This window comes from Ranitomeya imitator, chromosome 3 (genome assembly GCF_032444005.1).
Source record: "Ranitomeya imitator isolate aRanImi1 chromosome 3, aRanImi1.pri, whole genome shotgun sequence".
In the NCBI taxonomy this organism is placed as follows: Eukaryota; Metazoa; Chordata; class Amphibia; order Anura; family Dendrobatidae; genus Ranitomeya; species Ranitomeya imitator.
The window spans coordinates 15,957,140-15,976,797 of NC_091284.1; the positions used below are offsets into that span (position 1 = coordinate 15,957,140).

At 45.5% G+C, this 19,658-nt stretch overlaps 1 protein-coding gene across 2 annotated transcripts in view; it reads left to right on the forward strand.

Annotated features, from left to right (window-relative positions):
- Positions 1 to 263: 263 nt before the first annotated feature.
- Positions 264 to 19,658, forward strand: part of GRAMD1C (GRAM domain containing 1C) — a 147,740-nt gene continuing 128,345 nt past the window's right edge. The window contains exon 1 of one of the 2 annotated variants that reach the window (XM_069760544.1): positions 264 to 418. In XM_069760544.1, coding sequence (XP_069616645.1) covers positions 374 to 418 — 45 coding nt within the window. In that variant the 5' untranslated portion in view covers positions 264 to 373. The remainder of the gene's footprint in view (positions 419 to 19,658) is intronic. The other variant, XM_069760543.1, reaches the window with a different exon arrangement.

Consider the following 19,658-nt stretch of genomic DNA (forward strand, 5'->3'; position numbering starts at 1 on the left):
TCCTGGGGTACAGGATAATGACACAGACAATGGGGGTACAGGTGACGCTGGGGGTGCAGGATCCTGGGGTTAGTGCTCAGTGTTACATGCAGACTGTCATTATCTCTCTCGGGATGTGACATTATCTGTAGAGATGATCCCGGTGTCCTGTGACAAGGGGTGTCGGACCCTTTATACCCCCTCGTCTCTTGTGCACCCCCGTCCCTGCACCTTGGAATCCTCCAGAATTCGCTCAGAATTCCTCTGCTCGTCCTGAATCCGTTGCCATAAATCGTCCCCCCCTTCCCTTATGCACAATGGTCTGTTCCAGGTGAGCGCGCACCTGAGCTGTCATGAGGACCTGTTCGCCCGGTGAGCTGTCAGGTTACAGTAGATGAGTGCGAGCGCTGCACTTTCCTGCAGGAGTCAGAGCGGACAGGTAAGAGTCATTCCTGCCGGCGTGTATATATATATATATATATATATTCAGGGGTTGTCGCTCACTCTCGCTGGTGTCAGCCATGTGTGGCATTGGCTGTTGCTGACATATGTTATGGTTCCCATGTTGTTTTGATTGTGGATTTGAAGGGGTTAATCGTCCTCTGTGTGCATATACATGTATATATATGATATATATGGTATGTCGGTGCTTTTAATAGTCCAGTAGGAGCCTTGTACAGCTGTGTGCACCATATGGCGGCATCTTGGCACATTGTTGTGCCCTCAGTGATGGCTGACGGTGTGTACCCACAATACTGCCATATGCAGAGAGACGTGTACCCCGTCCCCAGCTGTGGATGCCAGACACCATGTTTGTACTGTCTGTGTGTTCTGCCATTGTCTTTTGTGACCCGGAGACCTGATCGTCCTCGTCAGTGTGTGACCGTGATTTATTAGTTCTCCCCTATGCCATCATGTAATAATAATCCTTGGTGCCCCATGTATTAATAATGCCCCATATGCCACCATTTATTATCACTCACCCATTGCTCCGCCATATTAATAATGCCTCCTTGTACCTCCATGTATTATAATTCCCGTGTGCCACCATATATTATCACTCACCCATTGTGCCGCCATATTAATAATGTCTCCTTGTACCTCCATGTATTATAATTCCCGTGTGCCACCATATATTATCACTCACCCATTGTGCCGCCATATTAATAATGTCTCCTTGTACCTCCATGTATTATAATTCCCGTGTGCCACCATATATTATCACTCACCCATTGTGCCGCCATATTAATAATGTCTCCTTGTACCTCCATATATTATAATTCCCGTGTTCCACCATATATTATCACTCACCCATTGTGCCGCCATATTAATAATGTCTCCTTGTACCTCCATGTATTATAATTCCCGTGTTCCACCATATATTATCAGTGTCTCATTGTTCCGCCATATTAATAATGTCTCCTTGTACCTCCATGTATTATAATTCCCGTGTGCCACCATATATTATCACTCACCCATTGTGCCGCCATATTAATAATGTCTCCTTGTACCTCCATGTATTATAATTCCCGTGTGCCACCATATATTATCAGTGTCTCATTGTGCCGCCATATTAATAATGCCTCCTTGTACCTCCATGTATTATAATTCCCGTGTGCCACCATATATTATCACTCACCCATTGTGCCGCCATATTAATAATGTCTCCTTGTACCTCCATATATTATAATTCCCGTGTTCCACCATATATTATCACTCACCCATTGTGCCGCCATATTAATAATGTCTCCTTGGACCTCCATGTATTATAATTCCCGTGTGCCACCATATATTATCAGTGTCTCATTGTTCCGCCATATTAATAATGTCTCCTGTACCTCCATATATTATAATTCCCGTGTGCCACCATATATTATCAGTGTCTCATTGTTCCGCCATATTAATAATGCCTCCTTGTACCTCCATGTATTATAATTCCCGTGTGCCACCATATATTATCACTCACCCATTGTGCCGCCATATTAATAATGTCTCCTTGTACCTCCATGTATTATAATTCCCGTGTGCCACCATATATTATCACTCACCCATTGTTCCGCCATATTAATAATGCCTCCTTGTACCTCCATGTATTATAATTCCCGTGTTCCACCATATATTATCAGTGTCTCATTGTGCCGCCATATTAATAATGTCTCCTTGTACCTCCATATATTATAATTCACGTGTTCCACCATATATTATCAGTGTCTCATTGTTCCGCCATATTAATAATGTCTCCTTGTACCTCCATGTATTATAATTCCCGTGTGCCACCATTTATTATCACTCACCCATTGTTCCGCCATATTAATAATGCCTCCTTGTACCTCCATGTATTATAATTCCCGTGTTCCACCATATATTATCAGTGTCTCATTGTTCCGCCATATTAATAATGTCTCCTGTACCTCCATATATTATAATTCCCGTGTGCCACCATATATTATCAGTGTCTCATTGTGCCGCCATATTAATAATGTCTCCTTGTACCTCCATGTATTATAATTCCCGTGTGCCACCATATATTATCAGTGTCTCATTGTTCCGCCATATTAATAATGTCTCCTTGTACCTCCATGTATTATAATTCCCATGTTCCACCATATATTATCAGTGTCTCATTGTTCCGCCATATTAATAATGTCTCCTTGTACCTCCACGTATTATAATTCCCGTGTTCCACCATATATTATCAGTGTCTCATTGTGCCGCCATATTAATAATGCCTCCTTGGACCTCCATGTATTATAATTCCCGTGTTCCACCATATATTATCAGTGTCTCATTGTGCCGCCATATTAATAATGCCTCCTTGGACCTCCATGTATTATAATTCCCGTGTTCCACCATATATTATCAGTGTCTCATTGCTCCGCCATATTAATAATGTCTCCTTGTACCTCCATGTATTATAATTCCCGTGTGCCACCATATATTATCAGTGTCTCATTGTTCCGCCATATTAATAATGTCTCCTTGTACCTCCATGTATTATAATTCCCGTGTTCCACCATATATTATCAGTGTCTCATTGTTCCGCCATATTAATAATGTCTCCTTGTACCTCCACGTATTATAATTCCCGTGTTCCACCATATATTATCAGTGTCTCATTGTGCCGCCATATTAATAATGCCTCCTTGGACCTCCATGTATTATAATTCCCGTGTGCCACCATATATTATCAGTGTCTCATTGTTCCGCCATATTAATAATGTCTCCTTGGACCTCCATGTATTATAATTCCCGTGTGCCACCATATATTATCAGTGTCTCATTGTGCCACCATATTAATAATGTCTCCTTGTACCTCCACGTATTATAATTCCCGTGTTCCACCATATATTATCAGTGTCTCATTGTGCCACCATATTAATAATGTCTCCTTGTACCTCCACGTATTATAATTCCCGTGTTCCACCATATATTATCAGTGTCTCATTGTTCCGCCATATTAATAATGTCTCCTTGGACCTCCATGTATTATAATTCCCGTGTTCCACCATATATTATCAGTGTCTCATTGTTCCGCCATATTAATAATGTCTCCTTGTACCTCCACGTATTATAATTCCCGTGTTCCACCATATATTATCAGTGTCTCATTGTGCCGCCATATTAATAATGTCTCCTTGGACCTCCATGTATTATAATTCCCGTGTGCCACCATATATTATCAGTGTCTCATTGTTCCGCCATATTAATAATGTCTCCTTGGACCTCCATGTATTATAATTCCCGTGTGCCACCATATATTATCAGTGTCTCATTGTGCCACCATATTAATAATGTCTCCTTGTACCTCCACGTATTATAATTCCCGTGTTCCACCATATATTATCAGTGTCTCATTGTGCCGCCATATTAATAATGTCTCCTTGGACCTCCATGTATTATAATTCCCGTGTTCCACCATATATTATCAGTGTCTCATTGTGCCGCCATATTAATAATGTCTCCTTGTACCTCCATGTATTATAATTCCCGTGTTCCACCATATATTATCAGTGTCTCATTGTTCCGCCATATTAATAATGTCTCCTTGGACCTCCATGTATTATAATTCCCGTGTTCCACCATATATTATCACTCACCCATTGTGCCGCCATATTAATAATGTCTCCTTGGACCTCCATATATTATAATTCCCGTGTGCCACCATATATTATCAGTGTCTCATTGTGCCACCATATTAATAATGCCTCCTTGGACCTCCATGTCTTTGTGCCCCTATATAATAGTCCCTCTTTGTGCCCCTGTAGTGAGTTACATTGAAGCTCCTGTCGGCCCACCATCACAAGGAGGGATGCAGCTCGTCTCCTTCTTAGTGCTGGTTATGTCTTAGCAGTTTTTTTTTTTTTACTTAATTTTTTTTAGACGCTATAAGGTCTTCAGCCTGCAGGCCAACTTCACTACTGTAGCAGACCGTGAGTGTTTAGGATTTCCTATGAAGCCCAGACACATTACTGTTAGGAGTAGGTGCTGGCTGTATGACGCAGACAGCACCACCAATCGAGTACGGAGCGAGTCCAGTTCCTGAGCATTCTCTATGCACCCACATTAAAGTGACTCCCCACCTTTTAACACCATGCTGTCTTTAGGTAAAACCTTCTGCGCTAATTCAGTTTCTAAAATATCTTTAAAAAGGTTTCATTTTTCATCCGGACTGACATTATAACATGTTGCTTCTGCAGCCACCACTAGGGGGAGCTCAGGAGCTGGCTGCATACTGTGTCATTATGGTGATTTTGATACATAAAGTCTATTGTGAGCTCCCCCTAGTGGTGGCCGCTGGTAACAATAGCCTACCAAGATTATAGAGGAAGAGGAGCTGAGCGGATTGGGATATAGGTTTTTGGGAAAGGACTTAGTATAACTTGATAATTGAACTTCCTGTTCTTTTAAGTCTTAGGAGTCATGTGGGCGGTTCTTCTCTACTTGCACGGTCATATAGGGAAGGAGGCGGCCAGTGAATGACACCGCCCACCGGACTCCTAATCTTAGAACGAGATGGGACATGTTCCCACATTTACCAACAGTCTGAGAAATTGTGTCTGTGTTCTATATCACACGGATAACAAAATTCTGATGTCAGATTTGCATAATTGTACCCACAATCCTCCTCACTCTGCCAGATAATAGACCCTGTAATGTCCAGGATCCGCACACGGTGGTGATGAGGGATGACGTGGCCCTCGTGCCTGGAAATTAGAAGAGAAATGGAAAATATTATACGTTTTTTCCATAGGCAGCGATGAGCCGTAACTAAGCTGACAACCAAAGGGCTAAAAGGTGGAAACTGGGGCCGGAGCCAAAGCTTTCACTGTCATAACTACAGGTAGAGCCCCTCTGGAGACCCTCCGATCATGGGACTGATGGGGCAGCGGTCCAGTATACCACTTTTATCTATGGCCAGAGATGCCCTTGAGGTCCCTGTCTGTTGGCTCTGGGGCTCCATCATGGGGGCGGTGATGGTTCAGTGGGGGCCTCACACTAATGGCCGCAGTGACCGAAATGACTGTAGAGGCAGAATACACATTTAGGGGCCCCGGGGGACCATGCTTCCTATTATCAGGAGCTGTGCTCACATTTCAGTCCGGCACATGATGGTTTCCAGCATTATTTCCATTTCTCCCCTTCATTTGCATGGCCACCACAGTTCTTTGCATCCACGCGAATGGGTTCGGATCAGCAGAGTGCCCCTTTTAAAACTGGGAGTCCATTGTGATATTGCTCATAATAATAAATACGTATTATAAGAGCTGAAAGGGCTAGGGATTATTGGTCATATTTGAGGGTACTGTAGCAGACTTTGGGGTTTGCTACAATGTATCAGTGTTGATTAAAGCCTTGTGTCCAGAACCACAGACAGATTTGTTCTGAAACTCTGCTCATACATTGTAACAACACCTGTGAAGAATATGGGAGATAAAATTTAGGTCAATCTTTTGTATGATATCTGACATAGGATTATAAAACCCCCTTCAGTATGCAGCTGTATGAGAACACATAGTTCAGCTCGGGGTCAAGCCTCAAAAGGCTGTGAGTGACAGATCTCACACCTTGAGCCAACTAAGGTTAGAACAAAAGGTTGGCTTGTTATGTGGGTACCATGCTGTCTAACTTCTTTGTTCCGACAGCTTTGGTTTCATAAGGAGAATATGGATTTATCGTTCGTCCTGGCCACACACTGGTTACCTTTTCAAGATCTTTGGAACGGACCGAATGCCTTCCAGGGTCTCGATCCATTCTAGCACCAGAGGGTGGGGAGATAAGTAGAATGGCTAGTAGGAACCAGATTGCAAAGATGTGTTTAGTCTCAACACATAGCAGAGGCTCGAAAGGCACCGAAACCACCTCCCTAGGACCGTCTGTTAAGGAGTTATGACCTATCTTAAGTTTTGGCGTTTTTAGCTGCTAGAGGCAAGGGGAGAGGATTTAGGTTCAGCCCAGACGGCAGGAGAGGAGTGACCCAAAGGGGATAAACGCGAGTGTAAGGCCATGTGGTCCCTCCCTGTTATGCATGTGTTCACTTCGAAAGGGCAATCACGTCGATTAGTGCGAAAGACCTAGGATCCAGCTGGCAGCCCATGCCCCTGCTGCCCAGCACTCACGTGGTCAAATATCTACCTGTAATTGACATGATCCATCTGCTGATATCTTTTGTCCTACCATTATCTGTGTTTGCATATCTGACCATTGGATATGTGTAAGCATCGTGTATATAGTGTATTGTCTAGTGTGCCTTTAAGGCAATTAAATATATAATTTACCTATGGCTACCCTTTTATCTCGATCCACGAATCCACACATCCATTTCTCAGATTAACTTCCCATGCTACCGGGGCTGGTTTCTGTACCGATATAATCCCGTTAATGGTCCGGGCTTATATCTAACGAGGAGCTGGCGGCAGTCCCACCGGGCTGGCAGCACTCTGTTTCACTGGTGCTAGTGATAGGGACCTCTCAGCCTTTTAGGGTTGTGAGCGAGTGTGGTGCCACATCAGTGACTGCGTGGGCCACATTCCCTCACTCCCCATGCCTCTCTGGGCCTATTTGGAAAGAGGGTGGCTGTGTAAAACTGTACCAAGTTGACCTTACATGTCCCCAGGGGGTGCAGAACGTCACGTAATATTGACATCAGGCAGGGTGGTGAGGTGCAAGTTCATAACATGTGCCAGCTCACTGAGGGAACAGATCACAGCTGCTTATTAAAATCTATGGAGAGAAGGGAGGGGAAGTAGTAGAATGTGAGAGAGAGGCACACAGAGGCCTGCTGTAGTTTTCTAGTAAGTGTTTATCCCACCACAGAGCTACAATCGAAGCTACAGTTCTCAGTGTTTATCTCATTTCGGAGCTGTAATCACAGCTACTTATTAGTACTGTATAATGTCTTCCAAGCTGCAGATTTCTAGTAAGTGTTTTATCCCACCACAAAGCTGGATTCATAGCAAAAGTTCTCAGTGTTCATGTCATCTCAGAGCTGGATTCACAGCTACACTACTCAGTAGTGCTGTATAATGACTTCCATGATGCAGCTTTATAGTAAGTATTTTATCACACCCAGCGCAGGATTCACAGCTACACTGCTATTTATCTTATCCCAGAAGGTGGATTCACAGCTACATTACTCAGTAGTGCTGAAACATTCTAGTGTTTTATCCCACCCCAGAGCTGAATTCAAAGCTACACTCCTCTGTGCTGCTGCATAATGTCTTTTATGCTGCAGCTTTCTAGCATATTGTCACAAAATTTGACCCAAAATGTAATTAGAATGTAAAATCACTACAGGAGGGTACTGAACAACATTTGCTCTAAAAAGTTGTGACTTTTTAAAATTTGCAATTGACTAATCAGCCGAAAATATCTGGGGACCCCAAACTGGTGACAATGGCGAACATAAAAGAAAAAAAAATACGGGTAATCACATAAAATATAGCCTTTAAAATAGGTGCAAAATGGAAGCAGAATAAGGCGCAAATGAAAAACAAAAACTAGCGAGAAAACAGGAGCAAATGTAGAAATGAATTGGGCTAATAGTGTGCTGGAACAATTGCTGAACTTTTTCTTAGGGCAGTCTCACACGTCCAGATAATTCCGAAACCGTAATTATCCGTGTCCGTGTGCCCGTGCGTTTCTGTGGCACATCAGTGTGGCACACGGGCGGCACATGTGTACCACACACACCAGCATCTGGTGCTGAAGCTGCCATTCATATCTTCTCTGCAGCAGCGTTTGCTGTAGAGAAGATATGAATATTCCTTTTTTTTTTTTAAGTTTCTCGTGTTTAAAATAAAGCTCCATGTCCCCACCCCCCTCCCACCCCCTGTGCGCCCCCCCCCCCGCTGTTCTTAAAATACTCACCCGGCTCGCTCCCTTGCTGGCGCTGCTTCCTGTCCTGGCCGCATCTTCTACTGTATGCGGTCACGTGGGGCCGCTGATTACAGTCATGAATATGCGGCTCCACCTCCCATAGGGGTGGAGCCGCATATCCATTACTGTAAATGAGCGGCCCCACGTGACCGCATACAGTAGAAGGTGCGGCCAGGACAGGAAGCAGCGCCAGCAAGGGAGCGAGCCGGGTGAGTATTTTAAGAACAGCGGGGGGGGGGGCGCACAGGGGGTGGGAGGGGGGTGGGGACATGGAGCTTTATTTTAAACACGAGAAACTTAAAAAAAAAAAAGGAATATTCATATCTTCTCTACAGCAAACGCTGCTGCAGAGAAGATATCAATGGCGGCTTCAGCACCAGGGGGGGGGGACAGCGCTTACTGTAGCGCTGTCTCCTGCACGGCACACGGACTGCACACGGACAACGTCCGTGTGCGGTACGTGTTTTACACGGACCCATTGACTTTAATGGGTCCGTGTAATCCGTGCGCTCCCACGAACACTGACATGTCTCCGTGTTTGGCACACGGAGACACGGTCCGCAAAAAATCAATGACATCTGCACAGATGCATTGATTTTAATGTGTCTACGTGTGTCAGTGTCTCCGGTACGTGAGGAAACTGTCACCTCACGTACCGGAGCCACTGATGTGTGAAACCGGCCTTAGGCTGCCGTCACACTAGCAGTATGTGGTCAGTATTTTACATCAGTATTTGTAGCCAAAACCAGGAGTGGAACAATTAGAGGAAAAGTATAATAGAAACATCTGCACCACTTCTGCATTTATCACCCACTCCTGGTTTTGGTTACAAATACTGATGTAAAATACTGACCAAATACTGATAGTGTGACGGCAGCCTAATACATTAGTAGACCCCAATCATATTAGTAAAGTAGCAGGAGGGGAAATAAACGCTCCTTCTTCTCGGCAGCCCCGAGGATCCACGAGGTCTCGTTATAAATGACAACATTGTAACAATCGGCTTTGTTACATAATGACAGCGGCAATGATAATACCTTACGTGTAATTGAAGAACAGCGTATTACTAATTAATTCCTCATCTCCATGATGCTCCAGAAAAACAGGCTCCTCCGGCTGGGTGTGTCCACCAGGACTGTTTACCCCGTAGCAGAGCGGCGTGTATGAGCAGCACAGAGAGTTACGTACAGGTCAATCATGTCTCCTCACACCGACTCATACATACAGATAGAAGGGGACTCGAGGAAGACAATAAGCGAGGAAGCTGTGTAGGTGCCGGGACTATCTTCTGTCCGCACAGTATAGGGACAGAGCTGATTTGGTACCAATGACCCCATAACGAAGATCAAAATCAGTCTACTGTGAGAACATTAGAGATAAAACAGCATCATGAAAACCAAGGAGCCCACCAGACAGGTCAGGGATAAAGTTGTGGAGAAGAGTAAAGCAGGGATAGGTTATAAAAAAATAGCCCAAGCTCTGAACATCTCACAGAGCATCAATCCATCATCCAAAAATGGAAGGAGTATGGCACAACTGCAAACCTACCAAGGCATGGCCATCCACCTAACCTGACATCTGAAGCAAGGAGAGCACGAATTAGAAAAGCCGCCAAGAGATCCATGGTCACTGGAGGAGCTGCAGATATCCACAGCTCAGGGGAAGAATCTGTCCACAGGACAACTAATAGTCATATACTTCACAAAACTGGCTTTTATGGTGGAGTGGCAAGAAGAAAGCCATTTTTGAACGTCATAAGAAATTCTTTTGTAGTTTGAAAAAGCCCTGCTGGAGACACAGTGATCATGTGGAAGAAAGAGTGCTGGTCAGATGAGACCAAAGGAGAACTTTTTGGGCTAAATGCAAAAACACTAGGTGTGATGGAAAACTAACACTGCCATCATCCTGAAAACACCATCCCCACTGTCACACATGGAGGTGGCAGCATCCTGCTGTCAGGGAGCTTTTTTCAGCAGGGGCAGGGAAGCTGTTCAAAGTTGATTGGAAGATGGATGGAGATAAATACAGGGCAACCCTGGAGGAAAACCTGTTAGAGGCTATGGGTCCAAGATCAGGAAGTAGCAGCGTATTTTCGCTGCCTCCATAACGCTGCGTTCTATTCACGAAGGTAAGTCCACATATGTTCACTGAACCATGTGGATTTACCACATCAAATACATTGTATTGTGGAAATTTCTCTTGTGGAGATGAGCCGGAATTTCTTCGTAAGAGAAATTAACATGCTGCGGATCTGAAAGACGCACCGCAGGTCAGTGTCCGCGGGCGATCTTCAGGTGCACATAGACGCACAGTGGACACGGGATTTCTAGAAATCCATTCCGCTATGCTGTAACATCTGGCCTCTACGGCAGCAAATTGTGAAGATGGGAACGTACCCACGGGCTGCAAGAAACGTGAGAGTGTGGCGTATATTCGTCTTCCAGCAGGACAACGACCCTCAATATCCTGCCAGAGCTACAATGGAGGGTGTAGATCAGAGCAGACTCCTGTGTGTGATCAGTCACCGTCCAGAGACAAATCTCAGAGAATCTGAGACAAGAGGTGAAAATCACTGATCACAGACGTCTCCATCCAATGTCACTGAGCGAGAACGAGAGGGAAAGAAGGGGAGAATGTCACCTGTAGATGGGCAAAGCTGGAGAGACAGACCCCAAAAGACTGCAGAGAAAGGAGGAGAGACAGACCCCAAAAGACTGCAGAGAAAGGAGGAGAGACAGACCCCAAAAGACTGCAGAGAAAGGAGGAGAGACAGACCCCAAAAGACTGCAGAGAAAGGAGGAGAGACAGACCCCAAAAGACTGCAGAGAAAGGAGGGACAGACCCCAAAAGACTGCAGAGAAAGGAGGAGAGACAGACCCCAAAAGATTGCAGAGAAAGGAGGGAGAGACAGACCCCAAAAGACTGCAGAGAAAGGAGGAGAGACAGACCCCAAAAGATTGCAGAGAAAGGAGGAGAGACAGATCCCAAAAGACTGCAGAGAAAGGAGAGACAGACCCCAAAAGACTGCAGAGAAAGGAGAGACAGACCCCAAAAGACTGCAGAGAAAGGAGGAGAGACAGACCCCAAAAGACTGCAGAGAAAGGAGGAGAGACAGACCCCAAAAGACTGCAGAGAAAGGAGGGACAGACCCCAAAAGACTGCAGAGAAAGGAGGAGAGACAGACCCCAAAAGATTGCAGAGAAAGGAGGGAGAGACAGACCCCAAAAGACTGCAGAGAAAGGAGGAGAGACAGACCCCAAAAGATTGCAGAGAAAGGAGGAGAGACAGACCCCAAAAGACTGCAGAGAAAGGAGAGACAGACCCCAAAAGACTGCAGAGAAAGGAGGAGAGACAGACCCCAAAAGACTGCAGAGAAAGGAGGAGAGACAGACCCCAAAAGACTGCAGAGAAAGGAGGAGAGACAGACCCCAAAAGACTGCAGAGAAAGGAGGGACAGACCCCAAAAGACTGCAGAGAAAGGAGGAGAGACAGACCCCAAAAGATTGCAGAGAAAGGAGGGAGAGACAGACCCCAAAAGACTGCAGAGAAAGGAGGAGAGACAGACCCCAAAAGATTGCAGAGAAAGGAGGAGAGACAGACCCCAAAAGACTGCAGAGAAAGGAGGAGAGACAGACCCCAAAAGACTGCAGAGAAAGGTGGAGAGACAGACCCCACAAGACTGCAGAGAAAGGAGGAGAGACAGACACCAAAAGACTGCAGAGAAAGGAGGAGAGACAGACCACAAAAGACTGCAGAGAAAGGAGGAGAGACAGACCTCAAAAGACTGCAGAGAAAGGAGGAGAGACAGACCCCAAAAGACTGCAGAGAAAGGAGGAGAGACAGACCACAAAAGACTGCAGAGAAAGGAGGGACAGACCCCAAAAGACTGCAGAGAAAGGAGGAGAGACAGACCCCAAAAGATTGCAGAGAAAGGAAGAGAGACAGACCCCAAAAGACTGCAGAGAAAGGAGGAGAGACAGACCCCACAAGATTGCAGAGAAAGGAGGAGAGACAGACCCTACAAGACTGCAGAGAAAGGAGGAGAGACAGACCCCAAAAGACTGCAGAGAAAGGAGGAGAGACAGACCCCAAAAGACTGCAGAGAAAGGAGGAGAGACAGACCCCAAAAGATTGCAGAGAAAGGAGGAGAGACAGATCCCAAAAGACTGCAGAGAAAGGAGGAGAGACAGACCCCAAAAGACTGCAGAGAAAGGTGGAGAGACAGACCCCACAAGACTGCAGAGAAAGGAGGAGAGACAGACCACAAAAGACTGCAGAGAAAGGAGGAGAGACAGACCTCAAAAGACTGCAGAGAAAGGAGGAGAGACAGACCCCAAAAGACTGCAGAGAAATGTGGGAAAGACCCCAAAAGACTGTAGAGAAAGGAGGGAGAGACAGACCCCAAAAGACTGCAGAGAAAGGAGGGAGAGACAGACCTCAAAAGACTGCAGAAAAAGGAGGAGAGACAGACCCCAAAAGACTGCAGAGAAAGGAGGAGAGACAGACCCCAAAAGACTGCAGAGAAAGGAGGAGAGACAGACCACAAAAGACTGCAGAGAAAGGAGGGAGAGACAGACCCCAAAAGACTGCAGAGAAAGGTGGAGAGACAGACCCCAAAAGACTGCAGAGAAAGGAGGAGAGACAGACCCCAAAAGACTGCAGAGAAAGGAGGAGAGACAGACCTCAAAAGACTGCAGAGAAAGGAGGAGAGACAGACCCCAAAAGACTGCAGAGAAAGGAGAGACAGACCCCAAAAGACTGCAGAGAAAGGAGGAGAGACAGACCCCAAAAGACTGCAGAGAAAGGAGGAGAGACAGACCCCAAAAGACTGCAGAGAAAGGAGGGACAGACCCCAAAAGACTGCAGAGAAAGGAGAGACAGACCCCAAAAGACTGCAGAGAAAGGAGGAGAGACAGACCCCAAAAGACTGCAGAGAAAGGAGGAGAGACAGACCTCAAAAGACTGCAGAGAAAGAAGGAGAGACAGACCCCAAAAGACTGCAGAGAAAGGAGAGACAGACCCCAAAAGACTGCAGAGAAAGGAGGAGAGACAGACCCCAAAAGACTGCAGAGAAAGGAGGAGAGACAGACCCCAAAAGACTGCAGAGAAAGGAGGAGAGACAGACCCCAAAAGACTACAGAGAAAGGTGGAGAGACAGACCCCAAAAGACTGCAGAGAAAGGTGGAGAGACAGACCCCAAAAGACTGCAGAGAAAGGTGGAGAGACAGACCTCAAAAGACTGCAGAGAAAGGAGGAGAGACAGACCTCAAAAGACTGCAGAGAAAGGAGGAGAGACAGACCTCAAAAGACTGCAGAGAAAGAAGGAGAGACAGACCCCAAAAGACTGCAGAGAAAGGAGAGACAGACCCCAAAAGACTGCAGAGAAAGGAGGAGAGACAGACCTCAAAAGACTGCAGAGAAAGAAGGAGAGACAGACCCCAAAAGACTGCAGAGAAAGGAGAGACAGACCCCAAAAGACTGCAGAGAAAGGAGGAGAGACAGACCCCAAAAGACTGCAGAGAAAGGAGGAGAGACAGACCCCAAAAGACTGCAGAGAAAGGAGGAGAGACAGACCTCAAAAGACTGCAGAGAAAGAAGGAGAGACAGACCCCAAAAGACTGCAGAGAAAGGAGAGACAGACCCCAAAAGACTGCAGAGAAAGGAGGAGAGACAGACCCCAAAAGACTGCAGAGAAAGGAGGAGAGACAGACCCCAAAAGACTGCAGAGAAAGGAGGAGAGACAGACCCCAAAAGACTACAGAGAAAGGTGGAGAGACAGACCCCAAAAGACTGCAGAGAAAGGAGGAGAGACAGACCCCAAAAGACTGCAGAGAAAGGAGAGACAGACCCCAAAAGACTGCAGAGAAAGGAGGAGAGACAGACCCCAAAAGACTGCAGAGAAAGGAGGAGAGACAGACCCCAAAAGACTGCAGAGAAAGGAGGGACAGACCCCAAAAGACTGCAGAGAAAGGAGAGACAGACCCCAAAAGACTGCAGAGAAAGGAGGAGAGACAGACCCCAAAAGACTGCAGAGAAAGGAGAGACAGACCCCAAAAGACTGCAGAGAAAGGAGGAGAGACAGACCCCAAAAGACTGCAGAGAAAGGAGGAGAGACAGACCCCAAAAGACTGCAGAGAAAGGAGAGACAGACCCCAAAAGACTGCAGAGAAAGGAGAGACAGACCCCAAAAGACTGCAGAGAAAGGAGAGACAGACCCCAAAAGACTGCAGAGAAAGGAGAGACAGACCCCAAAAGACTGCAGAGAAAGGAGGAGAGACAGACCCCAAAAGACTGCAGCAGTAGCTGCATTGACAGCTGGTCCTACAAAGTACGGACTCAGGGGCTGAATACAAATGCGAGGCACAAATATTAGATTTATATTTATAATAATAATAATTCGATAACCCTGTATCATTCCCTTTACACGTCACAAATACTCGCTACTTTGTGTTGGTGTCACATAAAATCCCTATAAATACATTTCAGTTTGTGGGTGTAACGTGAAAAAAATTTGGAAAAGTTCAAGGGGTATGAATCCTTTTTCATTGCATTGTACAGGATGCTCATCGCCAGGATTCAGGTCTGTTCTAACAATAACACATTCTCTAACGCCGGAGTCACACTAGACCGTAATACGGACGAGTGCTATGCGATAAAAAGAAATCTCACAGCACTCGGCCCAATGTTACTCTATGGGGCAGCTCCCATCATCCGTTTTCTCGGCCGTATTATACATGCGAGTGAAATTGCAGCATGCTGAGACTCTACGCGTATATCGACCGAGAATCGCCAATGCAAGTCTATGGGTGAAAAACTCGCACACAGCACACGGACCATGCGTGTGACTTGTGAGAAATACGCCCCGGTGTCCTATAGAAAAGCCGGGAATTCAGTGCGGCGTACAGTAAAATCACACTGACAGCTTACAATAGGATAAAATAAATGTCTACACACAGTATAGGTATATACTGTATATATGTTTTCAAGAATATTTGAGCCCATGGATCCATTCTATGTCCATTTTGCAAGCCGGCGAGAAAATCTCACCTTACGGATAACACACGGATATTTTTTGGAGAAAAAAATCACATCCTCGCATTGCACACAGATGACACACGGATCACTGTTCATGAAACATTTGTGCGATTCTCGTCCGTGTAAAACGGACCGATTTTTTTTATATGTTGTGTGTGACTCCAGCCTGAGTCAGAGAACCCATTAAATGTCCCAAATCCCACTGATCGGCTGCACACAGACCTGATGATGGTCGCTCACTGTGTGTGAACACCGGCCGATCACACTGCCGTGTGCGGAGAACAGTCGCTGCCAGTCGTGTCCCCGCGGCACTTGTCTTGTTTGCACAGGGCGATGTCCTGCCACAACAATGATATATAACCAGCTAATACCATCCAGTGTCCCTGTCTGTCGGGTGATTGCCGGCCCATCTCATGAAGATTAGGCTGCATGGAGTCTGTGCTGTCACCAGCGGCCCCCGAGATGTAGAGCAATCCCAGATCTGTGTCCGCCGAGCCATCAGTCTCAGCACACACCCCGCAGATTGCCGGGTGTCTGTGATCTCTGGACAGTCCCAGGATCCATCACCTGCTCCTGTCAGTCCAGAGACGGTGTGACCTGTATATCAACGTGTAAAAACATAAAGATCGCGGAATAGGGTACTACTGATGTATAGAAATATGTACGGCCCCTCACATCCACATCATGTGTTCAGCTGTATTCAAGGTTAGTGACACTGACACTCGGGGTACAGGATAATGACACTGACACTGGGGGTACAGGATAATGACACTGACACTGGGGGTACAGGATAATGACACTGACACTCGGAGTACAGGATAATGACACTGACACTGGGGGTACAGGATAATGACACTGACACTGGGGGTACAGGATAATGACACTGACACTGGGGGTACAGGATAATGACACTGACACTGGGGGTACAGGATAATGACACTGACACTCGGGGTACAGGATAATGACACTGACACTGGGGGTACAGGATAATGACACTGACACTGGGGGTACAGGATAATGACACTGACACTGGGGATACAGGATAATGACACTGACACTCGGGGTACAGGATAATGACACTGACACTGGGGGTACAGGATAATGACACTGACACTGGGGGTACAGGATAATGACACTGACACTGGGGGTACAGGATAATGACACTGACACTGGGGGTACAGGATAATGACACTGACACTCGGGGTACAGGATAATGACACTGACACTCGGGGTACAGGATAATGACACTGGGGGTACAGGATAATGACGCTGACACTCGGGGTACAGGATAATGACACGGACACTCGGGGTGCAGGATAATGACGCTGACACTCGGGGTACAGGATAATGACACTGACACTCGGGGTACAGGATAATGACACTGGGGGTACAGGATAATGACGCTGACACTCGGGGTACAGGATAATGACACTGGGGGTACAGGATAATGACGCTGACACTCGGGGTACAGGATAATGACACTGACACTGGGGGTACAGGATAATGACGCTGACACTCGGGGTACAGGATAATGACACTGGGGGTACAGGATAATGACGCTGACACTCGGGGTGCAGGATAATGACGCTGACACTCGGGGTACAGGATAATGACACTGACACTCGGGGTACAGGATAATGACACTGACACTCGGGGTACAGGATAATGACACTGACACTCGGGGTACAGGATAATGACACAGGGAAGAAAAACATTAGACTCGAACAAAGACGACCCAGGAAAACATACTCTGAAGGGAGGTAAGAACATTTCTAAAACAATCCACAGTGAGGAGATTGGAACAAAACAAAATCCTCTAAACTGCATGCTCGCAAACGCCAGAAGCCTGACAAACAAGATGGAAGAACTAGAAGCAGAAATATCTACAGGTAACTTTGACATAGTGGGAATAACCGAGACATGGTTAGATGAAAGCTATGACTGGGCAGTCAACTTACAGGGTTACAGTCTGTTTAGAAAGGATCGTAAAAATCGGAGAGGAGGAGGGGTTTGTCTCTATGTAAAGTCTTGTCTAAAGTCCACTTTAAGGGAGGATATTAGCGAAGGGAATGAGGATGTCGAGTCCATATGGGTTGAAATTCATGGAGGGAAAAATGGTAACAAAATTCTCATTGGGGTCTGTTACAAACCCCCAAATATAACAGAAAGCATGGAAAGTCTACTTCTAAAGCAGATAGATGAAGCTGCAACCCATAATGAGGTCCTGGTTATGGGGGACTTTAACTACCCGGATATTAACTGGGAAACAGAAACCTGTGAAACCCATAAAGGCAACAGGTTTCTGCTAATAACCAAGAAAAATTATCTTTCACAATTGGTGCAGAATCCAACCAGAGGAGCAGCACTTTTAGACCTAATACTATCTAATAGACCTGACAGAATAACAAATCTGCAGGTGGTCGGGCATCTAGGAAATAGCGACCACAATATTGTACAGTTTCACCTGTCTTTCACTAGGGGGACTTGTCAGGGAGTCACAAAAACATTGAACTTTAGGAAGGCAAAGTTTGACCAGCTTAGAGATGCCCTTAATCTGGTAGACTGGGACAATATCCTCAGAAATGAGAATACAGATAATAAATGGGAAATGTTTAAGAACATCCTAAATAGGCAGTGTAAGCGGTTTATACCTTGTGGGAATAAAAGGACTAGAAATAGGAAAAACCCAATGTGGCTAAACAAAGAAGTAAGACAGGCAATTAACAGTAAAAAGAAAGCATTTGCACTACTAAAGCAGGATGGCACCATTGAAGCTCTAAAAAACTATAGGGAGAAAAATACTTTATCTAAAAAACTAATTAAAGCTGCCAAAAAGGAAACAGAGAAGCACATTGCTAAGGAGAGTAAAACTAATCCCAAACTGTTCTTCAACTATATCAATAGTAAAAGAATAAAAACTGAAAATGTAGGCCCCTTAAAAAATAGCGAGGAAAGAATGGTTGTAGATGACGAGGAAAAAGCTAACATATTAAACACCTTCTTCTCCACGGTATTCACGGTGGAAAATGAAATGCTAGGTGAAATCCCAAGAAACAATGAAAACCATATATTAAGGGTCACCAATCTAACCCAAGAAGAGGTGCGAAACCGGCTAAATAAGATTAAAATAGATAAATCTCCGGGTCCGGATGGCATACACCCACGAGTACTAAGAGAACTAAGTAATGTAATAGATAAACCATTATTTCTTATTTTTAGTGACTCTATAGCGACAGGGTCTGTTCCGCAGGATTGGCGCATAGCAAATGTGGTGCCAATATTCAAAAAGGGCTCTAAAAGTGAACCTGGAAATTATAGGCCAGTAAGTCTAACCTCTATTGTTGGTAAAATATTTGAAGGGTTTCTGAGGGATGTTATTCTGGATTATCTCAATGAGAATAACTGTTTAACTCCATATCAGCATGGGTTTATGAGAAATCGCTCCTGTCAAACCAATCTAATCAGTTTTTATGAAGAGGTAAGCTATAGGCTGGACCACGGTGAGTCATTGGACGTGGTATATCTCGATTTTTCCAAAGCGTTTGATACCGTGCCGCACAAGAGGTTGGTACACAAAATGAGAATGCTTGGTCTGGGGGAACATGTGTGTAAATGGGTTAGTAACTGGCTTAGTGATAGAAAGCAGAGGGTGGTTATAAATGGTATAGTCTCTAACTGGGTCGCTGTGACCAGTGGGGTACCGCAGGGGTCAGTATTGGGACCTGTTCTCTTCAACATATTCATTAATGATCTGGTAATAGGTTTACACAGTAAAATATCGATATTTGCAGATGATACAAAACTATGTAAAGCAGTTAATACAAGAGAAGATAGTATTCTGCTACAGATGGATCTGGATAAGTTGGAAACTTGGGCTGAAAGGTGGCAGATGAGGTTTAACAATGATAAATGTAAGGTTATACACATGGGAAGAGGGAATCAATATCACCATTACACACTGAACGGGAAACCACTGGGTAAATCTGACAGGGAGAAGGACTTGGGGATCCTAGTTAATGATAAACTTACCTGGAGCAGCCAGTGCCAGGCAGCAGCTGCCAAGGCAAACAGGATCATGGGGTGCATTAAAAGAGGTCTGGATACACATGATGAGAGCATTATACTGCCTCTGTACAAATCCCTAGTTAGACCGCACATGGAGTACTGTGTCCAGTTTTGGGCACCGGTGCTCAGGAAGGATATAATGGAACTTGAGAGAGTACAAAGGAGGGCAACAAAATTAATAAAGGGGATGGGAGAACTACAAT